General features: G+C 37.6%; 1 protein-coding gene across 2 annotated transcripts in view; it reads left to right on the top strand.

Moving 5' to 3' along the window:
* Positions 1-24,816, top strand: part of MEIS1 (Meis homeobox 1) — a 139,511-nt gene that overhangs the window by 15,507 nt on the left and 99,188 nt on the right. For both annotated transcript variants that reach the window (XM_064364187.1, XM_064364186.1), the window contains exon 7: positions 14,154-14,265. In XM_064364187.1, coding sequence (XP_064220257.1) covers positions 14,154-14,265 — 112 coding nt within the window. The remainder of the gene's footprint in view (positions 1-14,153; positions 14,266-24,816) is intronic.

The raw sequence follows: 24,816 nt of genomic DNA on the forward strand, positions 1-24,816 counted from the left end.
GTTAGCAAATAGTCATGCTGCTGCTTTTACATTTGTAACCAATTACGAAATCTTACATTTTACAATGGACTTAAATGTACATAATTTTAACTCATTTAGAAGATAGTAAATAACATTTTTGAGTGATATTAGAATTATTCTAATATTAATATATGACAACATTCTAATATCAATACCTGACAACATAACCCAGCTTGGAATCAATCGTTGCTTGTGAATTTCTATTTCTATAGATTTTTCCTTACACTTTACAATATGGTAGCATGTTTATTATGCATTAGATTTGAATTTCTGGTTGTTAATTATTATTTAGCGAGATAGAACTATAGTTCTTTCTTTTTCTGATCACTTCTTTTCAACCCTTTGGAAACCTATTCCTGAGATTTGAACCTGAGCTAGTTTACTGGGTCTCATTTTCCTATTGAAGTACCTTGTGGGTTATTAGACATATGTGGGTTTATTTCTGTGAGAAAATGAAAAATATTACTCACTTCAAAACAGGAAAGAATAGAAGCCAAAGTCATCAAATATTCCCAACCTGTGCTTTACAATTAGGTGAAAAAACTGAAGACTGTTTTTCTTATTTGTCTTCCCTAGAGCTGTGAACACTTGGTATAAAGATTAATATCAGCCCCTTTGTGTTCTTCCTCTAAAAGCCTAAATGTTTATTTTCAGCGACTGTATTCTTAACTGATAGTCCATATTTGGTCCCAGACCTCCATGATTTGCATTTTATTCTGAATTTGCATTCATATTACGTCCCATAGAAACTCTTTAAAGTGAAGTGTGTTTATGACTATTATGAAACTCTAGAAAACGAAGTTTATAATGAAATTGACACAGCTGTCAAAAGGACAATGAAGAGAGCAATTTGACTGTAAACCCAGAGTTTCCTTATCCCATCCCAACTTGTAAAAGGCTTATCTCTCTTCTTTTAAAAATATTGGAAGCTGAATGAATAAGAATGTCTTTGACAATAAAACTCCTCTTAATATCTCCATAACTATTTGGATGTGTTCTCAAATATTAATTTGATAGACAAACTATAATTAACTGTGACCTGTAGTGTTTTCTGTTATTCAGAGATTATTCCTTAGCAATTTGAAAACTTAATTTCAAACTAAATGATGTACAATGTCTGAAATTCTAAAGACATACTTACGCTATTTACATGAAGTAAAGTGTTTGTCTGCAGAGCTTCAAAATGAAGATACTTTAGAGAGGTGGATGAACAATTTTTACGATACAAAGTCTTGGCAAACTAGCTAGAGCAGGTGGGCTCTTTTTGGATTTTTTTCAATATATAGCCTTCCTATATTTACGATAATATTAAAATTATTTTCCCTGAAGAAAAAAAATGCTCTGTGTTTCATACAGAAACTCATATATAACATTTTAAACCTAGACATTTCATTGATCATAAAATCAGCCAATATATAGAGAGAAAATTTAAAATATCAGCAAATAGGTACAATGCTATTTGCTTTTATGCTACAATTAGAACAGAAACTTCAGCAGTAATTAATTAGGCATTTTGGATTTAGTTGGAACATTTACTTGAACGTTCTCACCAGATCTGGAGTTGTTTTAAAACCCACGCTTGAGAATATTTCAGGGTAAAAAATTTGTGATAACTCGCCATTGACATTACTTTCATTTGAAATTGTTCCTTCATAAAAGATGTAGTATCATGAGTAACCCTGCCCTTTACTCTTGAACATATGAATGTGTTATTTATTTACATTCTATCATATACATTATTTATGGGAATTATGCTATAACTCTACAGGGCATATGGAATTTATCTTCAGGAGATAAGGGTGGCATCTCTGCCAAAAGTGGTATAGCCCTAAGTAGATAACAAGGATTACCCTCAGACTACAGATAAATATTATCTCTTATAGAGTCATTACATGTTTATATTTCATAGCTCCAGATGCAAATGCAGTTTGCCATTTTCATTTTAATTGTCATAGTTTTCTTGGCTCTAGCTTCTAACAAAGAGAAAAAGCAATTTTACATTTTGAATTGATCTTGGTGATAAATTAATATGTTCAAGAAAAAGAAAGATATTCAGTGGCAGAATTATTTAACTCCTTCCTTTCTTTCAGCCTGCTTTTGCTGTCCTTAATGTGTTCTAAAATTTTCTGAAGAATGTTGTTCATAAAGTTTTTAGCACTGTTGGTGTATTTGCAGCCTTGGCCTATTGTTTCATTATATTTTGGGATTTTATAAGCTGTGCTTAATAACAAAATAAGCAAGAAAGCATCTGAGTTATTATGTCCTGTACTTCTTTGCACAAAGTAAGAGAGATGTAGAATATGATTGTTCAGTGCACATCAAGTATATTGTTGGTGTTCAAATATTTTTTATTCTAATAATTATTCAAAGCCAGTAACAATCTGCATTTAAGTGAGTATAAACATTTTTATTGTGGAATTTGGAATTTGCAGCAATTCAATTTTATTTTCCAAATTACCCTGCCATTTCAATTAGGTGCATTGTTCTTCACTCTACTGTTGCGACATTCTAAAGGTTTGCTTGCCATCCTAATAGTGAGTTGTTTGAGTGTTTAATATTTATTGAGGGCATGTAAAGAACATGCCAATAGAAAAAGAGGAGAACAAAACATTGACAAATCAATTATGGGGCTTTTCTTTGCTCATAATATACTTTCAATATTCCAAATACTCTTTAACTGTTAAATAGTATGAATAGTCTCTAGAATAATAGCCTTGGGTGTGGCTGAAGAATGGCATTCTGATTAACTGGAATTCCTTAAAAAGTGCACAGTGCAACTCAGCATCCTACTTCTGGAATTCATAGTTGCTTTGACTAGTCTCTTAGTTAAGTATCTTGAAATACAGAAAACTTGACCATTGTAGGAACCAGAAACTCAAATTGAATGTCAAGATGCTTTGAGAAAGGCCTCACTGATGATTTTACCCAAGATAAATAATGAAGGAAGGGAATAATATTTTCCCAATCTCCAAATTTAACATTGTCAGAGGACTTAAATGCAGACATTCTTGAGGAATGAGAGACACTTAAAACACAAAATATAATTAAAAAAAAAAATAAAAACATCAGAAGTGCTTCTAAAGAAACCATAGGGAAATTAGAAAATACCTGATTACTACTTATTAGTGGAAATCAGTGGTAAATATAAATTTCCATGATTTTTTAATTGAAAGATTAATACTATGAGGTAGTAGAATAAAACAAGGCTATATCTTGGCTGAGTTTTTTTGTTTTTCCTTCTCATGTCCCAGTTGTGTGTTCTCTGGCTCAAGAGTTTAGAAGTAGAAAAGAGAAAACTTCAGAAACACTTGAGAATAAACAGTTAAGTGTAGTGATTGTAATTTTTAGTTACATATTCCTTCAGGAAGGTGGTGTCCTAATGAACTATATACAGGTTAGAGCCAGAGTACTCATATTTGAATCTAGACTTTGCTGTGAGAGGGCAAGTCACTGCACCTGGTGGGCCTTAGTTTAATAATCTGTAAAATGGGGATAGTAATAGTACCCACATTATTGAGTCACTTTAAGAACTAAATAAAAAGGCATCTAAAACATTTAATGTAGTAAACCCCCAATGAGCACTTCATTACATGATATTTTTTTTTTTTTTTTTTTTTTTTTTTTTTTTTTGAGACGGAGTCTCGCTCTTGTTACCCAGGCTGGAGTGCAATGGCGCGATCTCGGCTCACCGCAACCTCCGCCTCCTGGGTTCAGGCAATTCTCCTGCCTCAGCCTCCTGAGTAGCTGGGATTACAGGCACGCGCCACCGTGCTCAGCTAATTTTTTTGTATTAATAGAGACGGGGTTTCACAATGTTGACCAGGATGGTCTCGATCTCTCGACCTCGTGATCCACCCGCCTCGGCCTCCCAAAGTGCTGGGATTACAGGCTTGAGCCACCGCGCCCGGCCTCATTACATGATATTTTATCTTCTCACTTGTATTCTGCCCAACCTTCAATAAATAACAGGAATTGAGTTTATGGAGGAAGGATTGGGTACTGGTTGATGGAGTGTTGTTTTATAGAGTATTTTATAGTCATAGAGTTTAAGAAAAATACCTTAATTCTTATTTTGAGGGGCCATTTTTATTCTGATTTCAGCATAGTGTAAAAGGAGATTAACTCAGATACTTTGCTGAGATAGTATAGTGAATCACTGCAGACTTACTTCTAGGGTAAAATTCAAGTCACAGTATGTAAAGACCTTGTGCTAAGTACTTTCCCGCCATATTTCTAAGTACAAATGCTTCATGCTGAGGGCTGGTTGCTTACAGAATATTATCTACTTATACTCAGGATACAATGTTTTCTGAATTATTGGATTTTATTTTATTTTATTTATTAATTTTTTTGCTAGGAACCTTGCCTGGAAAGTTTGTGGTTTGAAGTTGTTTTATATAAGACACTTTTAAGTTTATTTTATCTTAATTTGTTTGCAGAACAAGGAGCACTGATACTGAGTTACAGATGTAAAATACAACACTAGGAAGCAAACAATCTTACAAAGAGGATTTTATAACATCAGGTATACTGGCATGTAATTTACTGATTCTTCTCCCACTGCTAAGTAGAAATAAGAGAAAATGATCAAAGTTCAGCAGAAAACTCTCAAAAGATAAATGAAGAGTATGGTTTGAAGTATTTAGGTATACTTATTTGGAAATATAGTGGTGTCAGTGAATTAGTGTGTTTTTTTTTTCAATCAAACATTTAACTCTATGAACTACAATTTATAGGTATGATTTCAGGAGTAGAAGCACATAGTGTCATTAAAGGCAGTAAATATGTTTTTATTAATAGCATGCCAGTTATAATACAATGGCATAGAAAAAGAAAACGTTATTGAAACATAAATACTTTCACTAAGATTTTTAGTGTATTAAGGCTATATCTTCTCTCTTCATAAGATTTTTCTCTGCAATAAACTGCTAAGTAGAATTTGAACATTTAGGGCATTTGAATAATATCTATTACTTGCCAGTTTTGAGACTTTGGTAAAACTGATCATCATTTCTTGTCAATTGCCTTTGTGTTGTAATTATTCCTTTTCCTTGTAATTTGTCTGAATGTACCACATGTAGAAATCTGTATTATCTTTTTAGACCACAGTTTTGTCACCATGGGATGATAACATTGATTGTCAAAGTTAAAGAATTGGGCAAAGTGTATCAGTGCTGTTTTGATTTAATCAGGAAAGCTTTTGGAATATTCTGAGTGTTGTTTTACATCTGTAGAAATTTGCTTAGCATAGTTGACTCACTTTTAATTTATTGGGTAAATTAATTCAACTCTGCAGACTAATAAATTTCTGAAAATGTGAGAGTGGAAACCTGAAAGATACCAGGCTGTTGAAAACTAGGGTTTTAAGCAGCACTGGAAAAGTGTTTTGTGGTATTCAGTCCTAGCTTCCTAGGTTCCCTGCCCTCACTGCCTGCCAAAGCAGCCCAGCACCTGAGTATTGAGAGGAGAATGAAGAATGATGATTACAGGACAGTGGGCAAAATCTTTAAGGGATAGCAGATTTTAAAAATACATCTCACAGTCAAGCAGCTTTAAATTCCATCACAATGTAATTTAAAAATCATTTGATTCATTTTTTAATGTTCTTTTGCCTTATGCCTTATGTATGTGATAGGTGTGTGTTGCAGTCTGTGTGTGTGTGAACCCATGTGCACACTCATATCTGAACTCAGGCTTTAGTGATTTCTGAAGCTTGAACAATCACCTGATAGAAAACTTTTAATTTAAAGATGAAATTACTCCTGGGAGAATTTTCACCAAAGGCAAGAAAGCACAAAAATTCTTTTCCTCCTCTCTACATGCCTCATTACACAGAGATAGAGGATTCAATGTTTGAAAAATTATCATTTTTGTAGGTTTTATGTTTGGTACGTGAGAACTGGGAAATATGAAACTTGATTTAACAGATGCTATGTCCACCTCTACAAACTACCCACTGCTACTATCATATGATTATATATATACATGTATATGTATATATACACACATGTGTATTTGAAAGCAATTCACCAGAGTTGCTTAGCTGTTAAGGTCTTAGAAATCTGCCTCATTTGATGTCGAAGTATACACACTTATGCTCTGTGTAAAGATAGTGTAAGATGTAAGAGATGATTAGATGATCAAGATGCATTTCTAGATTAGAAGTCCGCTATGGCAAACATGTCAGGGCTGGAACTGTGAGAAGAGGCAGTGTGGTGTGTTGGTGAAAGCCACAGATTCTGGAGGGATGCTGGATTTCCATTGTCTTACCGCTAGTTTACCATCTGCCCTGAGTCACCAGAATTACCCTCCAGGCCTCTATTAAGTGGAGTCATAAGCACATTTTATCACAGCATTAAAAAAAGGCTCAAGAAGAACCCTGGCAGGCCTTACAGACTTGGCAAAGGTAAACGAGTGAGGGAGAGGGCAAGAAGGAAATGAGCGAAAGGAGAGTTGGTAGAGAAAGTGGATGACTTGTGTGAGGGAGGCAACCTTTCAAAAAGTTGGCCTCTCTGCGGAAGATGAGTGTGGGCCACCATCGGGGAGTGCCTCAGGCACCTACCACTCTTTTCCCAGAACCAGCAATTGCCTCTCTGCATTTTATCCACTTTCAGCAGGGCATAGTGTGGACTTAGAAAAGGTTTCTCTAACGCATGCTATTTCACATCCATATCATTCCCCACAACATTTCAATGTGGCGCCTGAATCCACAGCATGTGTGCACACTGATGTATTAATTTGTGAATGTTTATGGCATTTCAAAATATCTAAATGCTCAAAAGGTAAGAGCAGTTTTTCTATGTTTAAAAGAAAAAGGCAAAACAAAACATACAGCCTAAACTTGTGGTGGTTAAATGAATTTTGTTTAATGATTTCTAGGGATTTTTTTTTTTTTTTTTAGAAATCTACGTAGCTTTTTTTCCAGAATTACCTGAATTTGAAGTTGAGTTGATGTAGCCCCAAGGGAGTATGTTTTGAGAGGAGCAGGCTGCACCTAGGGCTCTAGCAAATTACAGGTGCTCAATACAAGGTAGTTGAGTGGGTTGAATGATTATATGGTATGTTTTGGTTATTGAGCAGATACAAATGCAAGCCACCAAGCATTTCAATAAGAGTTTCTGCTTGACAAGACTTTAAATACTCAGACATAAAATGCCTTCTCAGCATCCCCCATTTCCCAGCTTCAGGTACACACAAGTAAACATATATTGTTTCTCACAGCAGCTCCTGGGTCCCTTCTCTTCTCATTCCTCTGCATATGGATCTCTCTGGTCCCTTTCCTCAGATGATATCTTTGATTGAGGGGTATATAAGAAATGATATTTGTTGAAGCCATGTGCCTTTAGGGATCCCGAGAAACACTGTTTAGACAGAGGGGAAAAGTCAAGGGGAGCGGGGATAATTAGATGTGGCTTCCCCGACAGTGTGGGATGGTGACATGCAGCAATCCCATCCACTGTGCTTTATGGAAGAGCACAGGTATGCATGTGTGCATGTACATATGGACACGGGCAAGCCTGTGAGTGTGAGTGCGTGTGTGTATTCCTGAGCACCATGCATGCTGGTGCCTTCCCCGTGTAGACCTAGAGACTGTCCTCACCTGGAGAGACTAAACTGTTCACTTTTGGAGACAAGCCAGCTCTTTCAGGCCACTAGAGACCATTTACTAAAGAGACCCTGGTGCTTTGAGAGACCTCCCCAAAAAGAAAGCCACCTTTTGATAGGTACAGACTGACTTCAAATATTGAGCACTGTGATTATTTCATCAGTTTCTATATAGCAGCTAACTGACCCCTTGACAGTAAAGATCATCAGACTCTCCATTATCCACCTTTTTGAATGGGACCAGTAGGGTAGAAGTTTTGAAAAACAAAAAACAAACAAACAAACCCTCTTTATTTTTGATTTGAAAAAGAAATGATTCTGGCATCATACTGCTGTGGTGAATGACTGGGAAGATGTGTTAAGATGCTTTGTATACTGTAAAGTGATTTATAAGTGTTAGCTATCAAATTAAACTTGACGAATTGGGGAGGAGCAAACCACCTGTAAAAATCGTGTTATTCCAAGGTGAAAATAAGATCAGTTTGCATTCCCTGAGCACACACCAGCTGGGAGATAGGCCAAGGCATACCAAGCTGTGCACGAAGCCAGCTCAGGTTAACCATTCTTTCCAGAAGGTCTATAACCTGAATACACCTGTATGTAGATATGCCAGGGTTGATTTAGGTCAACTTGTGTTGTTACATTAGGAACTATAGAAGCTGCCACCTATTGAGTGCTTGCTGCATGCTTGACAGTTTATAGATGTTATGTCTGCAAGGGAGTCCTTTTTATCCCCATTTACAGATGAGGACATTAAGGTTTCAAGAGGTTATGACTTAATTAAGACCCTGTAAGTGGCACAATCAAGTCTCAAATGGGACTCTGTCTAGCTTTAAATTTCCTTTCTTTTGACTGTTATGCTACAACTGAGTATTAATATATTTTATAGTGGTGTGTGTTTGTGTAAAGGCCAGTATGTGAGGTATATTTAAATTGTACAAGTCTTTGTTAGATATTTTGTGATGTTTCATGTGGGAGAATACGGTATCAGGTGACAATTTATTAAAGATTCCTTATGTGTTACTTAAGTTATTCATTCATTCAAAAATATATTTGTATCTAATATTGACATTTTCCTAGGATGGAAGATATAAGGATGAATAAGATGTAGTCTAGCATTTCAAAACATTCATAGTGTAGAATTGTAGACAGGCACAACAGGTCATCACAAAGCAAAGAGTGAAAGGCTAGAAGTGTGCATGAGGTGGTCCGAGCTCTCAGAGCAGCAAAGCCTCACTCATCCAGGGGATGATGTGTATCAAGGAAGCTTTCCTTTTTTTTTAAATTAAAAAAAAAAATTTTTTTTTTTTTTTTTTTTGAGATAGAGTGTTGCTCTGTGGCCCAGGCTGGAGTCCAATGGCACAGTCTTGGCTCACTGCAACCTCTGCCTCCTGGGTTCAAGTGATTCTTCTGCCTCAGCCTTCCATATAGCTAGAATTACAGGCATGCACCACCACACTTAGCTAATATTTTTTATGTTTAGTAGAGATGGGGTTTCACCATGTTGGCCAGGCTGGTCTTGAACTCCTGACTTGTGATCGACCCGCCTTGGCCTCCTAACGTGCTGGGATTACAGGTGTGAGCCACTGTGCCTGGCCACAGGGAAGGTTTTCTAGGTGATGTGGTATCTGAGCTGTGCCTTAAACAGCAGGAAGGAGATTATCAGGGGCTGGGGTCAGGCAGGACAGAGCAAGACACTGCAGGCAGAGGAGAAGGATGAGCATCGGCCTGGAGCAATAAGCAGCAGAGTATCTGTCAGAAATCATGTGCAATTGGGTGTTGCAGGAGCAAAAGAGAGGAATGGTCCCTGGGAGAGATTATAAAGGGCTTTGTATACCAGGGTAAGGACCTCAGATTGTATTCTGTAGGCAGCAAGGAGCAGTTCATTCATTCAACAAATGTTTCCTAAGTGTCAGCCAACTGCTGGGCACTGTGATTGATAGTCAGGATGCAATGGTGAGCAAAACTGACACCATGTCTGACCTCGCAGAGCTTATGATCTGATGGAATGGAAGTCTTTTAAAACTTGGGAGTGATGAGGGCCTTAACAAGAACAGCAGTCACGAATACGGAATAGGGGAGATTTATTTCAGAACAATTTAGGGGTCAAAAATAGACAAGATTTGGTGACTGAATGGGGAGAGGGGGAGAGACAGAGAGAGAGAGAGAGAGAGAGAGAACATGAATGATTCTCAGGTTTATACCACAGATGGACAATGTGATACCTACTAGGACATGGAATAAAAAAGAATTGAGTACAAGGTTTGGTGGAGACATGGAGAGTTTAGCTTTGGACTTCTTGAGCTGAAACAAGTCCACTTTCGGACTTCTTGAAGTGGATGTCTTTGCATGGAGATGGTTTTGCAGGTAGTTGGACATAAAAGTCTAAAGACCAAAGAAGAGATTCAGACACACACATTTGGTAGCATATAGGAAATCAAGCCACTGTAGAGGAAGGAATTATCCAAGGAAGACCTGGACAGTGGTAAGAGGACCTGATGGCTGTCCAAATTTAAGGCATAGATTGAAAAAGAGTGAATGATAGAAGAAAAAATAGTCACCAGTGGGTAACTTTATTCAGGAAGGCAAGATAGTTTTTGAAGTTGCAGTCTGTTGGTTGGGATGTTGATGGCACAGTGACTAATGAACAATTCAGATTCATTCCCTAAACACTCGGTGCCTGCTGAACGTGAGCCATACATTGTGCTGAGCTAGGAAAGGAGAAGACAGAGAAGATTAAGATATCATCCTCACTTCTGGAGGACCCTGCAGTCAGGGGAGGTCATTGCTTCTATTTTACTACCAGATGCCAGTAAGATTGCCTTAGAGATTGAAAATTCCATACATTGAAACATAAAGAACTCCCAAACAACTTATTTTGAAGTGTTCTTAAGAAATGATAGAAGGAAATGGGAGTGTTCAAGCTGTCAAAGAGAGAAGATATGGAGAGAATCATAGCTTGCTTCAAATATTTTAAATGACTGTCTTTTGGGGCCCTAGAACTGGAAAAACCATGAGGAAAAATTGAATTAGTTTGTGTATTATGTATCAATCAAGAAGAACTTACTGATGGAATGAACTTTCTAGCTGTCTGCCTCCATTCATGACAACAGAAATAGTGTCTGGAGGACATTGACTGTCAATAGCAAGTTCAAATGCAGAGTCAATGATCTTTCAGGTCTTTCCAGCAATATTTTGTTGTTTTGTTGTTGTTGCATCTAACCCTGTGAACATCTCCTAGAGCAGTGGTTCTCAAATTTTGAGAGAACAGCATACCTGTTTGAGAATCTGATAAAAAGTTTGAACCCTACCCCTTGGAAAAAATACGCAAGTATGCAAGTAAACCCAACTATTGTTCCAACAAGACCCCCCTAAAGTCTTCCATAGGAGATTCTTGACCTCAGATTAAGACCCCTTGTCTTAATGGATTTCCAGTAAGTAAGAACACAGCCATTGCTTTCTCTGAAATTATATACATTGAAGAAAAAAACCTCTTTGGGACTTAATTTAAAACCATGACTAAGGTTTTTTATTTATCTAATGCCATGCATTCTTGATTTTATTCTGTCAGTCTTACATTACAAGTGGCCCCAAGCAACTCGCAACTTCACAGATATAGATACATAATCAGATGCACATATTTTATTTTAAAAATAATGATGTTTGGTGTAACTGCATATAGTCACAGAGATATGTTACTGTAACCGAGCTTCTCTGTAGATGGATTTAGGGGGAGTTTGTTCTGATTAGGGCTGTCTTACATATTTATACTGAAAGAGTTCATGAGCTATTTCTGATACTTAGACTTTAATCATGCTTAATGAACTGAACTAAGCATAATTCTCGTTCTGTTTTGGTAACTTTGTGGATTTCTTCTAATGCTCAGTTTCATGTGACTACATCATTCTTAAAATGCTAATACACAAAATGCTAATTCGAGAAAGGACCACAAAAGTTAGATTTCTCTTCAGAGAAGTGCATTCAGTATTCACAGGCCTTCCGGAAGAGCAAGGCTGTGAGAAGAATGATATTAGGTGGAAAATATTGGCTCCTACCTTTGGTGAACACACAAATTTAAACATATAGGTTGCACAAAATTTGGATAAACTGAGGTGGAATCCAACATTTCTTGCATGAATTCCTGTATAATGTGGCGATAGCTGTGAGAAAAGAGAAGCCCAGCATCTAAGGCCCAACACAATGAAAATGCAATGAATCGGAATGCCTCACAGATCATAGTGGAATCAGAATTTCCAGCAAGGAAAATCTTTTCATGGTGAATTAAGTGGTGGATGAAGAAAAATGGTGATGAAAAAAGGTAGGCACAGATCACAAACACTGGGCTCAGGGCTCACTGCTGAAGATTTAAGAACCTTAGCTAAAGCTATGCAGAATAGAATGTGGAAAATTGAATTTACTAAACAATTAAGCATTGAATTAATCTACATCCTGCACAGTAGAAAAGTGGGGGAGGGAGCAGAGCAAAGCTGAATAAATCAGTGGAGCTCATTAAAAGATAGTGAATATATCAGGTCTGTTGTAGCATAAAGGAGGACAGTTTCCTGTATAACAAGGAATAATTCTTTGGTTCTAAGTCACCTTTTGGAGTCCTAGTCTTAATCAGATTAACAAACATGCTTCTGATGAGGTTGGTCTGTGGCTCTGTATTTTAGCTTGTTATCGCTAGCTTTTCTATTAATTACCAGTCAGATCACCAGTCAACAATAGTAGTGAGGGACAACATAAATAAAATGAGAGTGCCCAGGAGATGTCACTCGCAGGATCTCATGCATCCTGAAACTCCCACGGGTTCCTGCAGCCTCCCACATGCCTTGCTGGTCTTTTGTTCAATTACAGTTAATGCAATAGTTTGCCATTTTCTCTTTCTAATTATATTTTCAAGTGGGATTTGTAGCACATAGAAAAACATCCTTTTACATGTCGAGGCACCGGGGTTTTGTGCCTGGCATTGTCTGTCCCCTGGGTGCTGTACCATTCTTTCTGCAGAGCTCTGAATAAACAAGTCCCCCTTTTAGAGCCGCAGTTGTACAAACTGAAAATTTATGCATTAACTGTTTGCATTCTGAGCGTGTGTTCCAGATTACGTCTTACAGCATTCTTCTGGTATGCTGCAGAATGCGTGTTTGCAAAAAGCATTTCTTTCACAGTTCACATATCTTTCAATCACAGAATCAGCAGATCAATTAGCACTGTTTTTGAGAATATGCATAATGGGTGAGTCAAACATACAAATGGCATATCTTTCTATAACTTTATTTTCATTTTTCAGGCTGCATTCATCTTCTGGCCAAGATTATAGAATAAGTGACAGTGATGCATCCTGTTCAGGAACAGTGACTCTTTCCCTTTGATTCCTATACAGCCCACCTCTTAGATGGGATCTTTACTTTTCTCTCCCTGGGTGTCTGAGACATTTTGATCTCCTCAGCCCTTCTTATCTTCTCCAGCATAGGAAAATACTTTTCTAGAAATAAGCAGAGAGCTCTTTGATTTCACTACCCATACTTGAACATATTGGAAGGGTCAGCAAACTCTACTACTATATAGTCATGAAGCATGACCTTATATGATTGAGATAATGTATACATATTTTATATACAAGATCATCCTGCTTTCCCACTAATAATCTTGAAGACAAATATCACTTCCTAGCCAAAGACCAGCTTTGTATTTTGCATCATTCCTACTGTGCAGGATGACCAGTGACTCATGAGGCTGTTTGTGAAAGCTAGCACCAAAAGCTAATTAAAATCTTTTCTGGTGATAAAGGGAGATTTGGGAGAAGTGTCGCCATGATTGTTTTCTTCAAGAATTTAATTTACAGCCAGTTTTTCCTATCTGAATGTTACTTTCAAATGCACCCAGTGATAAGAAGCAACATCTGTTTTCCGTTCAATAGTACAAGAAGGCTCTGCATGGGGCTGAGTGTACACAGTCCATGTGAATCTATTGTTATTCTCATTTCTTTTTTGTCCCAATGCCTGGTCCATTTGCCATGTACCATCCGGCAAACAGCTGACACATACTAGCTATTATGGACCCAGGCCTAATTGTGAGGTCTTAAAAGCTCTGCCATGTTTGTCTTCTAGGATGAATCAGAGGCCTTGATAAACCACAGTGTTATAGACCACCATTCTCATTTTGCATTTCCAGAGTAGCAGACTGTTGTGCCAGAGGGTTTGTTGATGTTAAAAACATAGTCAGAATCAGTGGCGGCATTTTGTTTTCCTCTTTGCCTGTAATGTTTTTGTTTTCCTTAGTAATAAAGCATGCAATTACTTACAGAATAACTCTTTGTAGATATTATTTTAGCTTGGAAGCAGAAACTGGCAAATTACAAATGTACCAATGCAGCTCTGAGCTGGAACCATGGTTGAAGGGAGATGGTAAAAGTGGCATGGTGATGTGCTCCAGCCCTCCATGGCTTTGTCATTATGCCATGGGATCCTTGCCAATAAGGGTTCACAGATGCCTCTTATTTGGGTTTCTGATTTGTGCCCCCACAGCCCTCTTGGAACAGAGATCATGATGACACAGCATCTACCCGTTCAGGAGGAACCCCAGGCCCTTCCAGCGGTGGCCACACGTCACACAGTGGGGACAACAGCAGTGAGCAAGGTAGGAGAGATGCTATTCTCTTTTGCTACTTGTTTCATTTTTAAGGATTAAAAAATCAGAACTGTCTAGTGAGTTACTATGTATACTATACAGTTTTCCTAGAGGATAAGCCTCCTTTCACTTGGGAATCAGCTCATCTTATTTTATTCTCTGACCCTGTTTTCTTCTTTGCCATTCCAGCTGCCTAACTGCCTGTCACCTGGCCAGCTTCGTAAAACAGGGTCAGTGAATTGACTGAGGGCAAGATTAGGGAAGTAACTTAGAAGTTTGAATGTGAATAAATAGTATGCCACTAATACCCTGCTATACAAATAAAAAGTATTACTACTGCTTGCCCTCAGAGGCTTTTCAAGAGCTCATGAAGAAACACCCACTAAGATTCTGAGTTAACGATGTCTTAAGATGCTTCTAAGGCCGTGGGCCTTTCAGTAGCACATGCTGGGCTTCTCTCTCCACTGGGTCGAAGCCATTTTTTTCTGGTTTTATTTATCTGAACCTCTTAACTGCTTGGCTTCATTGCAAAGCCAGACTAAATAAAATTTAGGAAGAAATGAAAAGATAACAGATTAATTTAATTTGTGTTGTCCTGTGAATGCACATACCTGTGTGTATGTGGGTGTCCATGGATGTGCATGTTTGACTATAACTAGTAGGAAATAAAGTTTAAACATCAAGCTAATCTTCAGCAAAAGGGTGAATGAGTATTCAAATGTCTGTACTGCTTTTCATGAGATCCCACTGTGGTGGATTTTGTGTTCCATTAATGCAATTAAAGTTTAAAAGAGAATTCTTTATCTGAATATAAAAAGGCTGTTTTATTGAAGTTGACTCTGAGCCCACAGTAGGTACATACTTTAAAATCTGGTTTTATGATCGTGTTTCGCTGCAGTGCTGTTAGGCAACAAAGGAATTTTGTTGTCGAACTTAGTTGGGCTCTACCAATTAAAATTGCAAAGTCTACAATGAATTTAGCATGATTAATTTGAAAACAAAAACGGACAGTTAATTTTTTTTAGGTACATGTATGCTATTTGTACCGGGAATAACTTCTACAAATATAATTTTAAACATTTGAGACATTTTATTGTTCAAAGAAAAGTTGCTGACTTCATCACAACTATAAGCCTAGTAAAAACGGAGCCCAGAATAGTAAACTGGTTCAGAGCTGAGGCAGAAACAGGTAACCTCTGACCTCTGACTTTTACTGGAAAATGATATGCAGCATAAATCCAAGGGGCCTTTTTTCTTTCAAGTGTGTGTATGTATGTGTTATGGCGTTGCTGTTCACAGCACTATAGTTAAGGTGGTGTCAGCATTTTCAATATAAAGCCCTACTTTTGTAGCTCTACTTACACTATGAGTTTTCAAAAAGGTGTAAATGGAATCTAAATTCTTTTTCCTGTAGCCCAAAATTGCTACATGGGGTCACAGCCTAGTGTTTGGCTTCTTTTTCTTTTTCGTTTTTTGCTTTTGAAAACTTGTATCATCTGAGAATAGGTATAGTTCAGCTGTAACATTGAAGGCTTGCAAACTGATGAAATGCACTTGAATTTAAAACTGTAATGCATCAGTTTTCTCAAACATAATATGATAAGAGGATTTTCAGATAGCAAATGACCAATACCAGTTCTTCCCCTCTGACATGCTGTAACAAGAAATTAGGAATGTTGTATGCTGCCTCTTCCTTCAACAAGTGTTCTCCAAAGGCCTATTTAATAATTTGATTGTAACTAGGAACTCTATATTCTTCATATTACTAACTTTCCACTTAGAATGTTTCTTTATATATTTTTTCTTTTTACATTTTTATATTTGAGTCCAACACCTAGTTGTTTTTAAGACATTTTCACATAAATTATCTTATTTGAATGATCTCAGCTGAATCATTTAAAAAAATCCTGGGTAGCAGATTAAGTAGGTGTAGCCCCATTTGACAGATGAGAAAAATAAGGGCATGGAGAAGCTGAATGATTTGGTGAGTTCCCAGTGGAGCGTCAGACCTAAACTTCCAGTTTCCCAATGACTGAAATAAGCTGCTTCTCATCAGACCCTCTTTCCTCATCTCTCTACCAAAAAACTACAGTCAATAACTTCCACTGTCATCAGATAGAAACTTTCTGTGCTGGTTTCCCCTACCCCACTTTTCTGTGCTTGCTAACAGAGGCTGTTAGGAACCCCACCTTCAGTCTTATTTGTCCTTCCTTGTGGGTTTTCCTTGGCGGTTGAATTTATTTCTGCTAAATGCAGAATGATGCCTGAAAGTGTTGCTGCAACAACTTATGCACATTTCCATGCCAACCATGACCCTTCTAAACCTTTTTTTCATCCCTGAGACCTGCAGAGCTTGGTCTTTGTGCAGCCTTCGGATTAACTGTGCACAGTGGCTTTTCCATGTTTTCCCTGTTTGCCTTTTCTGGCAGGCATGGAAGTGTAAGCTGTGCCAGCATTTGGCCTGTAGTACATGTCCTAAATAGTTATTTACACAGTTTGAGTCCATTTTAGTCAACTGGGTAAATAACAGCCCTCTTCAAAAGATTTATAAATCCATAAATATGTCTTTATACATACCCAATAGACAGAAATAACTCAATCTGCCAAGAACATATCCAAAGAGGTGTTTCCCCCACAGACAGGAGTAATACATATTTTAAAACTTTCTCTGCTGTATTATTTGTACTGCATTTCTTTCTTCCTCATTCCTTTTCCGTTTTTACCACTTCATTATGGTACCTGTGTCACAAAAAGAAAAAGAAAAAAAAAGAAAAGAGAAGAAAAAAGAAATCCCTTACGCTTTAGTCCTCTGTTAAATAACCTTATCTGCTGCACAATGGAGGCATGTAACAGGCTATATATACTTAACTGAGTCCTCTTCTTTTGAACTTTCAAAGTAAATAAAATGAAATAAGTTATGCAGGAAATTTTAAATTTTCCAACAGATTTCAAAATGTAAGAGTTTCTGGTTAGAGTTCCAGCAATTTGGGGAATTTTGAGTGCCTGATAATTTGCTGAATTAGTAGCTGTTGTGATCACTGAAAGAGTTTTAGTACACATTTTTACCTAAACATTAAAAAAAGAAATACAAAATCCATGACTGGGCACAGTGGCTCACACCTGTAACCCCAGACTTTGGGAGGCAGAGGTGGGTGGATCACAAAGTCTGGAGTTTGAGACCAGCCTGGCCGACATGGTGAAACCCCATCTCTATTAAAGATACAAAACTTGGCTGGGTGCTGTGGCAAGCACCTGTAATCCCAGCTACTTGGGAGGCTGAGGCAGGAGAATCGCTTGATCCTGGAAGGTGGAGATTGCAGTGAGCCAAGGTTGCGCCACAGCACTCCAGTTTGGGTGACAGAGCAAGACTCTGTCTCCAAACAAAGAAAAAAAGAAAAAAGAAAATCCAATCCTGGGCATTCTAAAGAGAATGTACATAAGATATGTAATTAAGAAAATACCAAAGATATTTCATGAAATAAATACTAAAGGTATTTATTTCATTCAGGGATTTAATGTTTATTCATGATTTACACACAATATGTCTTTTCCTCAATTCAAATTATCATGACAACTTTTTTTTATGATATCTACTTCCATTCAATATTAATACTTGTGGCCCCTTGCAGGAGATTGATTCTTTAATAGTAAAGTCCTTTTCAATTGGCATTTAAGAGGGAAAGCCTCACATCTGTGTTTGGTTGGGGATTCTGTTGCTGTTGCTACAACACTGATTTTGTTTACTCTTTAACTTCCTCAAAGCACTTCCAAAGATACCAGATTGAATCCTTATTTTATCCCTGGCAATTATTTGCTTTGTTTTCCCATTTCGCAGAAGAAAGAGGTAATAGCTCAGAAATATTGAAGAGTGAGTAACTGTCAAAGTCAGCTTCAAGATCTTGGTCTCTTGGCTTTGGAACTGCTTTAGGGTGGGGTGTCTGTTTCCAGGGCTGCCAAGTAGTGTCTCATAATAGGAGGTACATGATGGCAGAGATGTGTGGCTTTCATGTGTCTTTTGCATCCTACTGTGCATGGCTGCCCACCTGACCATAATCAGGACCCACTCTGGGAACTGTGTGATTTGGAGTGGGGGAACTTCAAGAAAATTGGGTCCCTCTTCCACCTAGATTTTTACTGCTCCTCCAGAGGCCTGCCGCAGCCACCCTGTGCCTCTTAAGTAGTTTCAGCTACGATTGACCACATTTTTGAGTTTGAACAGGTCTCTCTTTTTGCTTTAAAGTTAAGAGAGGTAAACAAATGACGGTAAAAGATAGCAAAATAGGATATGAATGGCTGTCAGTCAGTGTAGATATTTCCATCCCCTCACTTTTTGAGTGAGGTCACGGAGGCTCAGAGCAATAAGGAGACTTGTCAAAGGCACTTGAACCCATGCAGTCTGACTCTAGAGCCCAAGATCCTAACTGTGATGTCCTATTTGATACACTGCTTTCCTGGAGAAACAGACCATTTGACAGACATTCTTTCTGTTACCAGTTTGACAATTCTTTCCCCAGTTGTCTGTACCGAACCTGGCGCTGTGCTCCCTAATGGTGACCTAGCTATGAATAAGACAGAATTGCCTTAGACTCAGAGGGGTAATGTTCTGCTGAGGAGGGAGAACCTAGTTTTGCATGCAGAGTGGAATGATGAATGAAGTATTTACAAAGGGAGCATGATGACTGATATGATTCACTGGTATTATGTATTAAGAGCCTGTATCATTTCACTCATTCAAAGACTTAGTGAATTAAGAATAGAAGCATGAGAACAAGTAAGGATGTTGCTCTTGCAGAACATTTTCCACTTAAAGCTCATCATATTTTCCTCTTTTGTGAGGATCAAGAAAAAGTATTTTTCTACATGGAAATTTGATGTAAAACATTTTAACCCTAAAGGCTTTTAATGATTGCGGAATCCCTAAAACCCACTATGAACTTCTCCTTTAGGGGGCAGATCTCAGAATAACAATAGTACCACTTAAAAAAAGAAAAAAGAAGAAAGGCAAAGCCAGCATGCCAGCATGTTTCTTTAAAGAAAAATAATTGCAAAGCACTGCATTTCTCTATCATAGTGTATCAATAGTTCCAGTGCCTCCCACTGCCCCATCCCCCTCCACACCAGCTTTTGTATAAGTCCAGGCAACCTATAGGCAGAAGGTAATTCCATTTATTATTGAGGGGAATCTCAAGGCAGTTGTTCCAGATCTGTGAAGCCAGCAGGCAGAGCGGCCTGAGAGGGGGTGGGGAGCACGGAGCAAGGGAGGTGGGGAAGGGCCACATTATGTTCCAGATGACTGAGCAACGATTTATATACCACTTGCCTTTTTTACATGAAGAAGAAAAGTAATAACAGTCCAAACCCAGGCATTTGAAACAGTCAGCTGTCCGATGAATAATGGGATAGGTGGAAAGGAGTGCTCTGATTGGGTGTCTTAATGAGCACATTTCGCACAGAGTTTGGGCTGCAGTTCCCCTTGACCTTTGCCCTTTATTGACCAAACTGACACTTCATTTTTCACATACTTCCAATTATGGCTCGGCTTAAGTGTTGCTCTCCCTCCTTTATTTCTTTCCTATGGACAACTTGAGAGTGGTTGAGGCCACAGAAGATATTTTAATTTGAAAAACTACCGTAGCAACTCAGGTTCAGGATGTAATCTGAAACTGCTGTCACTTTGCAGCTTTTCAGCTGAAAACACAAAGTTAATACTGCTTGTTTCGAGACAATTTTCTTTAAAAAAAAAAAAAATCCAACGTATTTTACAAACAAAATGATAACCTAAGAACCTTGAAAATGAAGGAAAATGGTTACAAATGGTAATTTTTCATTTTGTTGTTTCATTTGTCTGTTGGTCACAATTACTTGAATGATCTCTGTTCACACTTGCTTCTTAAGCCTCTACCTCTCCAGGGACCTCTTGTATTTCAATGGCACTGTAATGATTTTGACTGATACACTTTTGAGAGGAGAGAAAAGTAAAATATAATTGTGACCACAGACCTTGGAGCATCACAGGCCTGTATGTTCCTTTGGTTATATTTAATGTTGACCTGCAAATTAAAGTGTGGCCTTTGCATGCAGTGGCAGGCAGAATAGGAAAATGATTTCCTGGTGGGAAAAGTCAGGTGTAAAAAAGAAAGGGGAAGTTATTATGCTCCGCAAATGCCTGTTATCAAAATGTCTATATTATTAACTTATCAAACATGTTGAATGAGATGTAGAGACAGAACACTGTTTTGCCAAGTACACCCTGTAATATACTCACCTTGCCTTTTATTGACTCATCAAATGTGAGTAACAGTGTTCTGTTCTCCACCTGCTTCACTTCTAGCATCATGAAAGCAGGTCCTCTCATAGAAAAATAACTTCATCATCTAAAAGTACTAACTATAGGTAGGGGCATGAACTTGGCCATAAGCATTTTCATAGAAAGTGCCTCTTCTCATTATCAGGCAACGTCACCAGCAAACTTGAGGCCATTGTTTTTTGTCTTAAGCAACCAAAAAGTACATTTGAAATTATTTACAGCTGAATAGAGATGTTCTTCTAACACAGAAGTATTTATCTGAAAAGTGGATGAAGTGTTATCTACTATATTATGTAGCCCTCTAGCATGTCCGTGACATATTTTTACTATAATATGGTAATAAAAGAATATGTAAAAGACAGACAAAGCTTCTGTCTTTTTCTGTAAGGTGACCTCTGTTACCAAGTAACTGCTTTACTTATGAGCTTATTAAAAACTCAAAAAATGAGCTTTTCGTACTTCACAGGCATTGATGTGAAAATGAGCTGTCCTGTGAGTAGTTTTCTTGATCATTTTTAGAACAATTGATTAGCCAAAGAGCTCCTGCCATTAGTTGACATTGACTGATAGCAATTTGTCACAAGCTCTGAAGGTCAGCTAGACAGTTGGAGTTTCAGCTTGTCTTTGATTGACCTTTACTGATTCCATCCTCATGTGATTGGGTTTGAATAGGTCTGACCCTCAAATGGAAAAGACAGGGCATTAGTCAACAGAGTCATTTCTTATATTTTCTGTTGATTGCTCATTTTTATTTATGTGTGAACTCATGGTCTGGATTTCTTATCAAATTTTGAACTCTTGTTTTTGAAATTTAAAAGATGTGATATTTATTGTGTTAACTGTAAGTCACAATTCTGTTTTCCCTTTGGTTTGCATATAACTGCACACTTGATTTGTGATATCACTGACATCTGTCTATTGGCCACTGTTACCTGTGCAGATAGTGGAGTTTTGTTGCAATTGATGGATTAAAATTTTGTAGTTGCTGTCATTAAGAAATACCAACTTTGGTGTGACTTGTAGCATGTCTAAAATTATACACCAATTCTTTTATTTTCCTAGAATTAACTACTTTTGTCTCCTAAGACTCATGCAAAATTTTAAAATAAGAAATAAGTAGTAAAGAAGTATATGAATAATGATATTGTATCAATTCATCATCTAGCTCTGCAGCCAGAGGCATGAAAACTTTTTAAAAAGTATCTTCTTTTCAGTTTCACTCAGTTGACTGTAAATTAGAGAAAGCTCCCCTGGCTAGAAGGGCATTAGCTTTTCAGTGAGAGTGGAATATATTTTCTATTTTCATGGACCTGGAAGTTAATTTTTCATAAAACTCAGTTCTTTCTTTTCAAAACTGTAAGATATTTTCCAAAAATGCATCACATATAGAGAAACATGTTCCCCATCATATTAATACCATGCATTGTATTATGTAAATGATAAAATGGAGATATTAGCTTTAAAAACCCAGGTCTTAATCTGTAATTATTTAATTCAGTTTTTATATAAGGCCTTTTCATTCTCTTATCCTTTCTTACCTTCCTTTCTTCTCTCGAGTCTGCATTGGGTTTTAAACTATAAGCAATAACTTGTTTTTCAGGTCAGATCTCCCAGGTATTCCAGGGCTACCACACACAGCCTGGCACAGCTTAAACATGTGTTTCAGTTTCTACCTAAGGAAATAATGAGGAGAGAATTCATTGTTTCAGGTGGTAGATTCTTCACATGGTGTCATTCTTGGCAAGGCAAAAGTGAGGAGGTTAATTTTAGGGAAGTGTCCATTTGGCGTAGCCCAAGGAGATAAAAAGAGTTTAGAATTATATTCTCTCCTGCAGACGAGCCAAAATATTATCATGAGTTATATTTAAGGGGGGGATGGGAATGTAAATTTATGCATTCTAGTCAAGTCATCAAAAATAGATTAAGGACTTATTGTGTGCCAGGTACTCTGCGTGAGCTATAAAAATGAATAGGTCATAGTATTTGCCCTTAGGAAGTTCCTGTGTGCTACCAAGAACATCAAGCATATAGAAGTAAAATATTTGCTAAATACTAAATATTCTTAGGGAGCCATGAATGTATTTATTTCACAACATGCCAGTGACCCAGACATGGTGAACTCTGTGGTCAGGGTTGCTGGATGAAACACAACGTGGTGGGTATTAGGTTTAAATTGCACAGGGACAGCTCTACCTTGGTAGATGTAGATGGCCCAGCATCTATGGGGCCCTGTGAGGTGGACTTGGATCCAGAGCTTACTCTTGGAAACTTGGTCCAGTCCTTCCACACTGCCGTGAGCCAGCCATTGCCTCTGCTGTCTGAACCACTGGGGTCATCATTGCTTTTACCGCCATTAGTCACATGACTGCTGACTCATACTGATCTTCTTCAAGGGAATCTTGACATTTTGAGGAGGAGAGGACTCCTTTGGCAGTCTGGTGAAGCCAGTGGATACCTTGTAAGAGTAATAGTTTTATTAATGTATAAAATAAAATCCAGCTACAAGGGCAATGAGTTGTATTAAAATTCAATTATCAAAATATTTTTTAAAGCCAGGTTAGAATATAGTAATATAAGTGCTCTGTTTAATAGGCATTAAATAATAAGATCTAGTAGTAATTCTGTTGTCTGCTGAATTTTTGAAGTAGTGATAAATGTAAATCTTGTTTTAAGATATTTGTAACAACTGTATTGTGATATGCAAATACGATTTCCACTGGGACAAAGTCACAGGTCCTGCTAACAGTTCTGTGGTTTGTTACTTACGTACATACATGCATGAAGGAAATGCTACTTCTAATTGAAGTTATTGATAATAAAAATGTAGTTTTTCTTCTTCTCAAGTACATCTACCCCCTGAATTCTAACCATGAGTCTCCCTTGAGGTGGTGTCTATATAGCTCAGGTTAATAACTTATAAACTTAAGTGTCAGAAGTTAAATGGTTTTGAGTATATATAGCCATCCCTTGGTATTCCCCAGGGATTGCCCCCTCCCCCAATCCTGCAGATACTAATACCTTCAGATGCTCAAGTCCCTGCTATTAAATGGCATAGTATTTGCATCTAACCTATGCACATCCTCCTGTATACTTTAAATGATCTCTAGATTACTTAAATACCCAATACAATGTAAATGCTTTGCAAATAGTTGTAATACTGTATTGTTTAGAAAATAGTGACAAGAAAAAGGTCTGTACATGTTCAGTACATGTACAGTACATGTACAGCAATCATCCATTTTTTTTTCAAATGCTTTCCATCCTCAATTGGTTGAATACGTGGATGTAGAACACATATATATGGAGATCTTGACCTTAAATCATGACATCCACCTAATCACTTGTTCTTCCTACTCCTACCCTTGGACACCACCTTCTGCCCCTCAGTGGGCATCTAGCAGAAGATGGTGGAGACCAGCAGCAGCATTTGAGGGATCATAGGGCTGGGGTGAGAATGAATTCTGAGACAGGACCCTGCAGCAAGGGTAACTGTGCTACCCCCTGGGAGGATGCTTTTATGTCCTATGCCTTTCCCAGTAGCAGCCATGATTCTGCCCCTGGCTGTGAAATTTAACTCTACCCCTGAAGGTGTTTCTCTTTCTCGTGGGTGATAGCACTAATTAAGCATAGTAGTAGAGGGTTTGGCTGTTGGCCTAGCAAAAGCTAACCCAAACAGTAAATTTATGCCAAGCATTTTCCTTAGGGGAAAAAAAAGTAGGCATTGTCTACCTCTTTTATTGATTGGTCCCAGAAGTGTAGTTGGTAAAGTTGGGTTTTGCTCAAGTGTCTGGCTTTGTGGATTAGTTCAGTCTTGCAGATAGTTTTCTGTAATGGCTTAACCTAAAAGTGTTCTATCCTCTAGGAATGCAGTGGGCCTCTGGTAAAAAAAAAAAAAAAAAAAAGGAAAACAAAAGAAAAAAAAGCGTTCTATTTGATTAGTATAATTAGCTTTGGCTTTCTCCCATTTACTAATATCAATTAATATGCGTTCCTTCCTAACATTGCTCACTTTATTTTATAGCAAAGAATGAAGACAGCAGAACTTTCTATTACTTATTTCCATATAAGAAGAAAAGGAGATATGACCTTACATGGCAAAGCTTACGTTTTAAAAAATTGTATGTTTTTAAGAAAAAGGAAATTAAAGAGTGAATGCAGAAAATATTGAATTTGCCAATGGGCTTGTTGCTAGGTTATTAGCATTTACTGTTTTAGTTTGACTCTTTCCTTGAGTGCCCCTACTACCTATGACA

Source organism: Aotus nancymaae, unplaced genomic scaffold, assembly GCF_030222135.1.
Source record: "Aotus nancymaae isolate 86718 unplaced genomic scaffold, 86718_ANA_hifiasm-v0.15.2.pri h1tg000057l, whole genome shotgun sequence".
In the NCBI taxonomy this organism is placed as follows: domain Eukaryota; kingdom Metazoa; phylum Chordata; class Mammalia; order Primates; family Aotidae; genus Aotus; species Aotus nancymaae.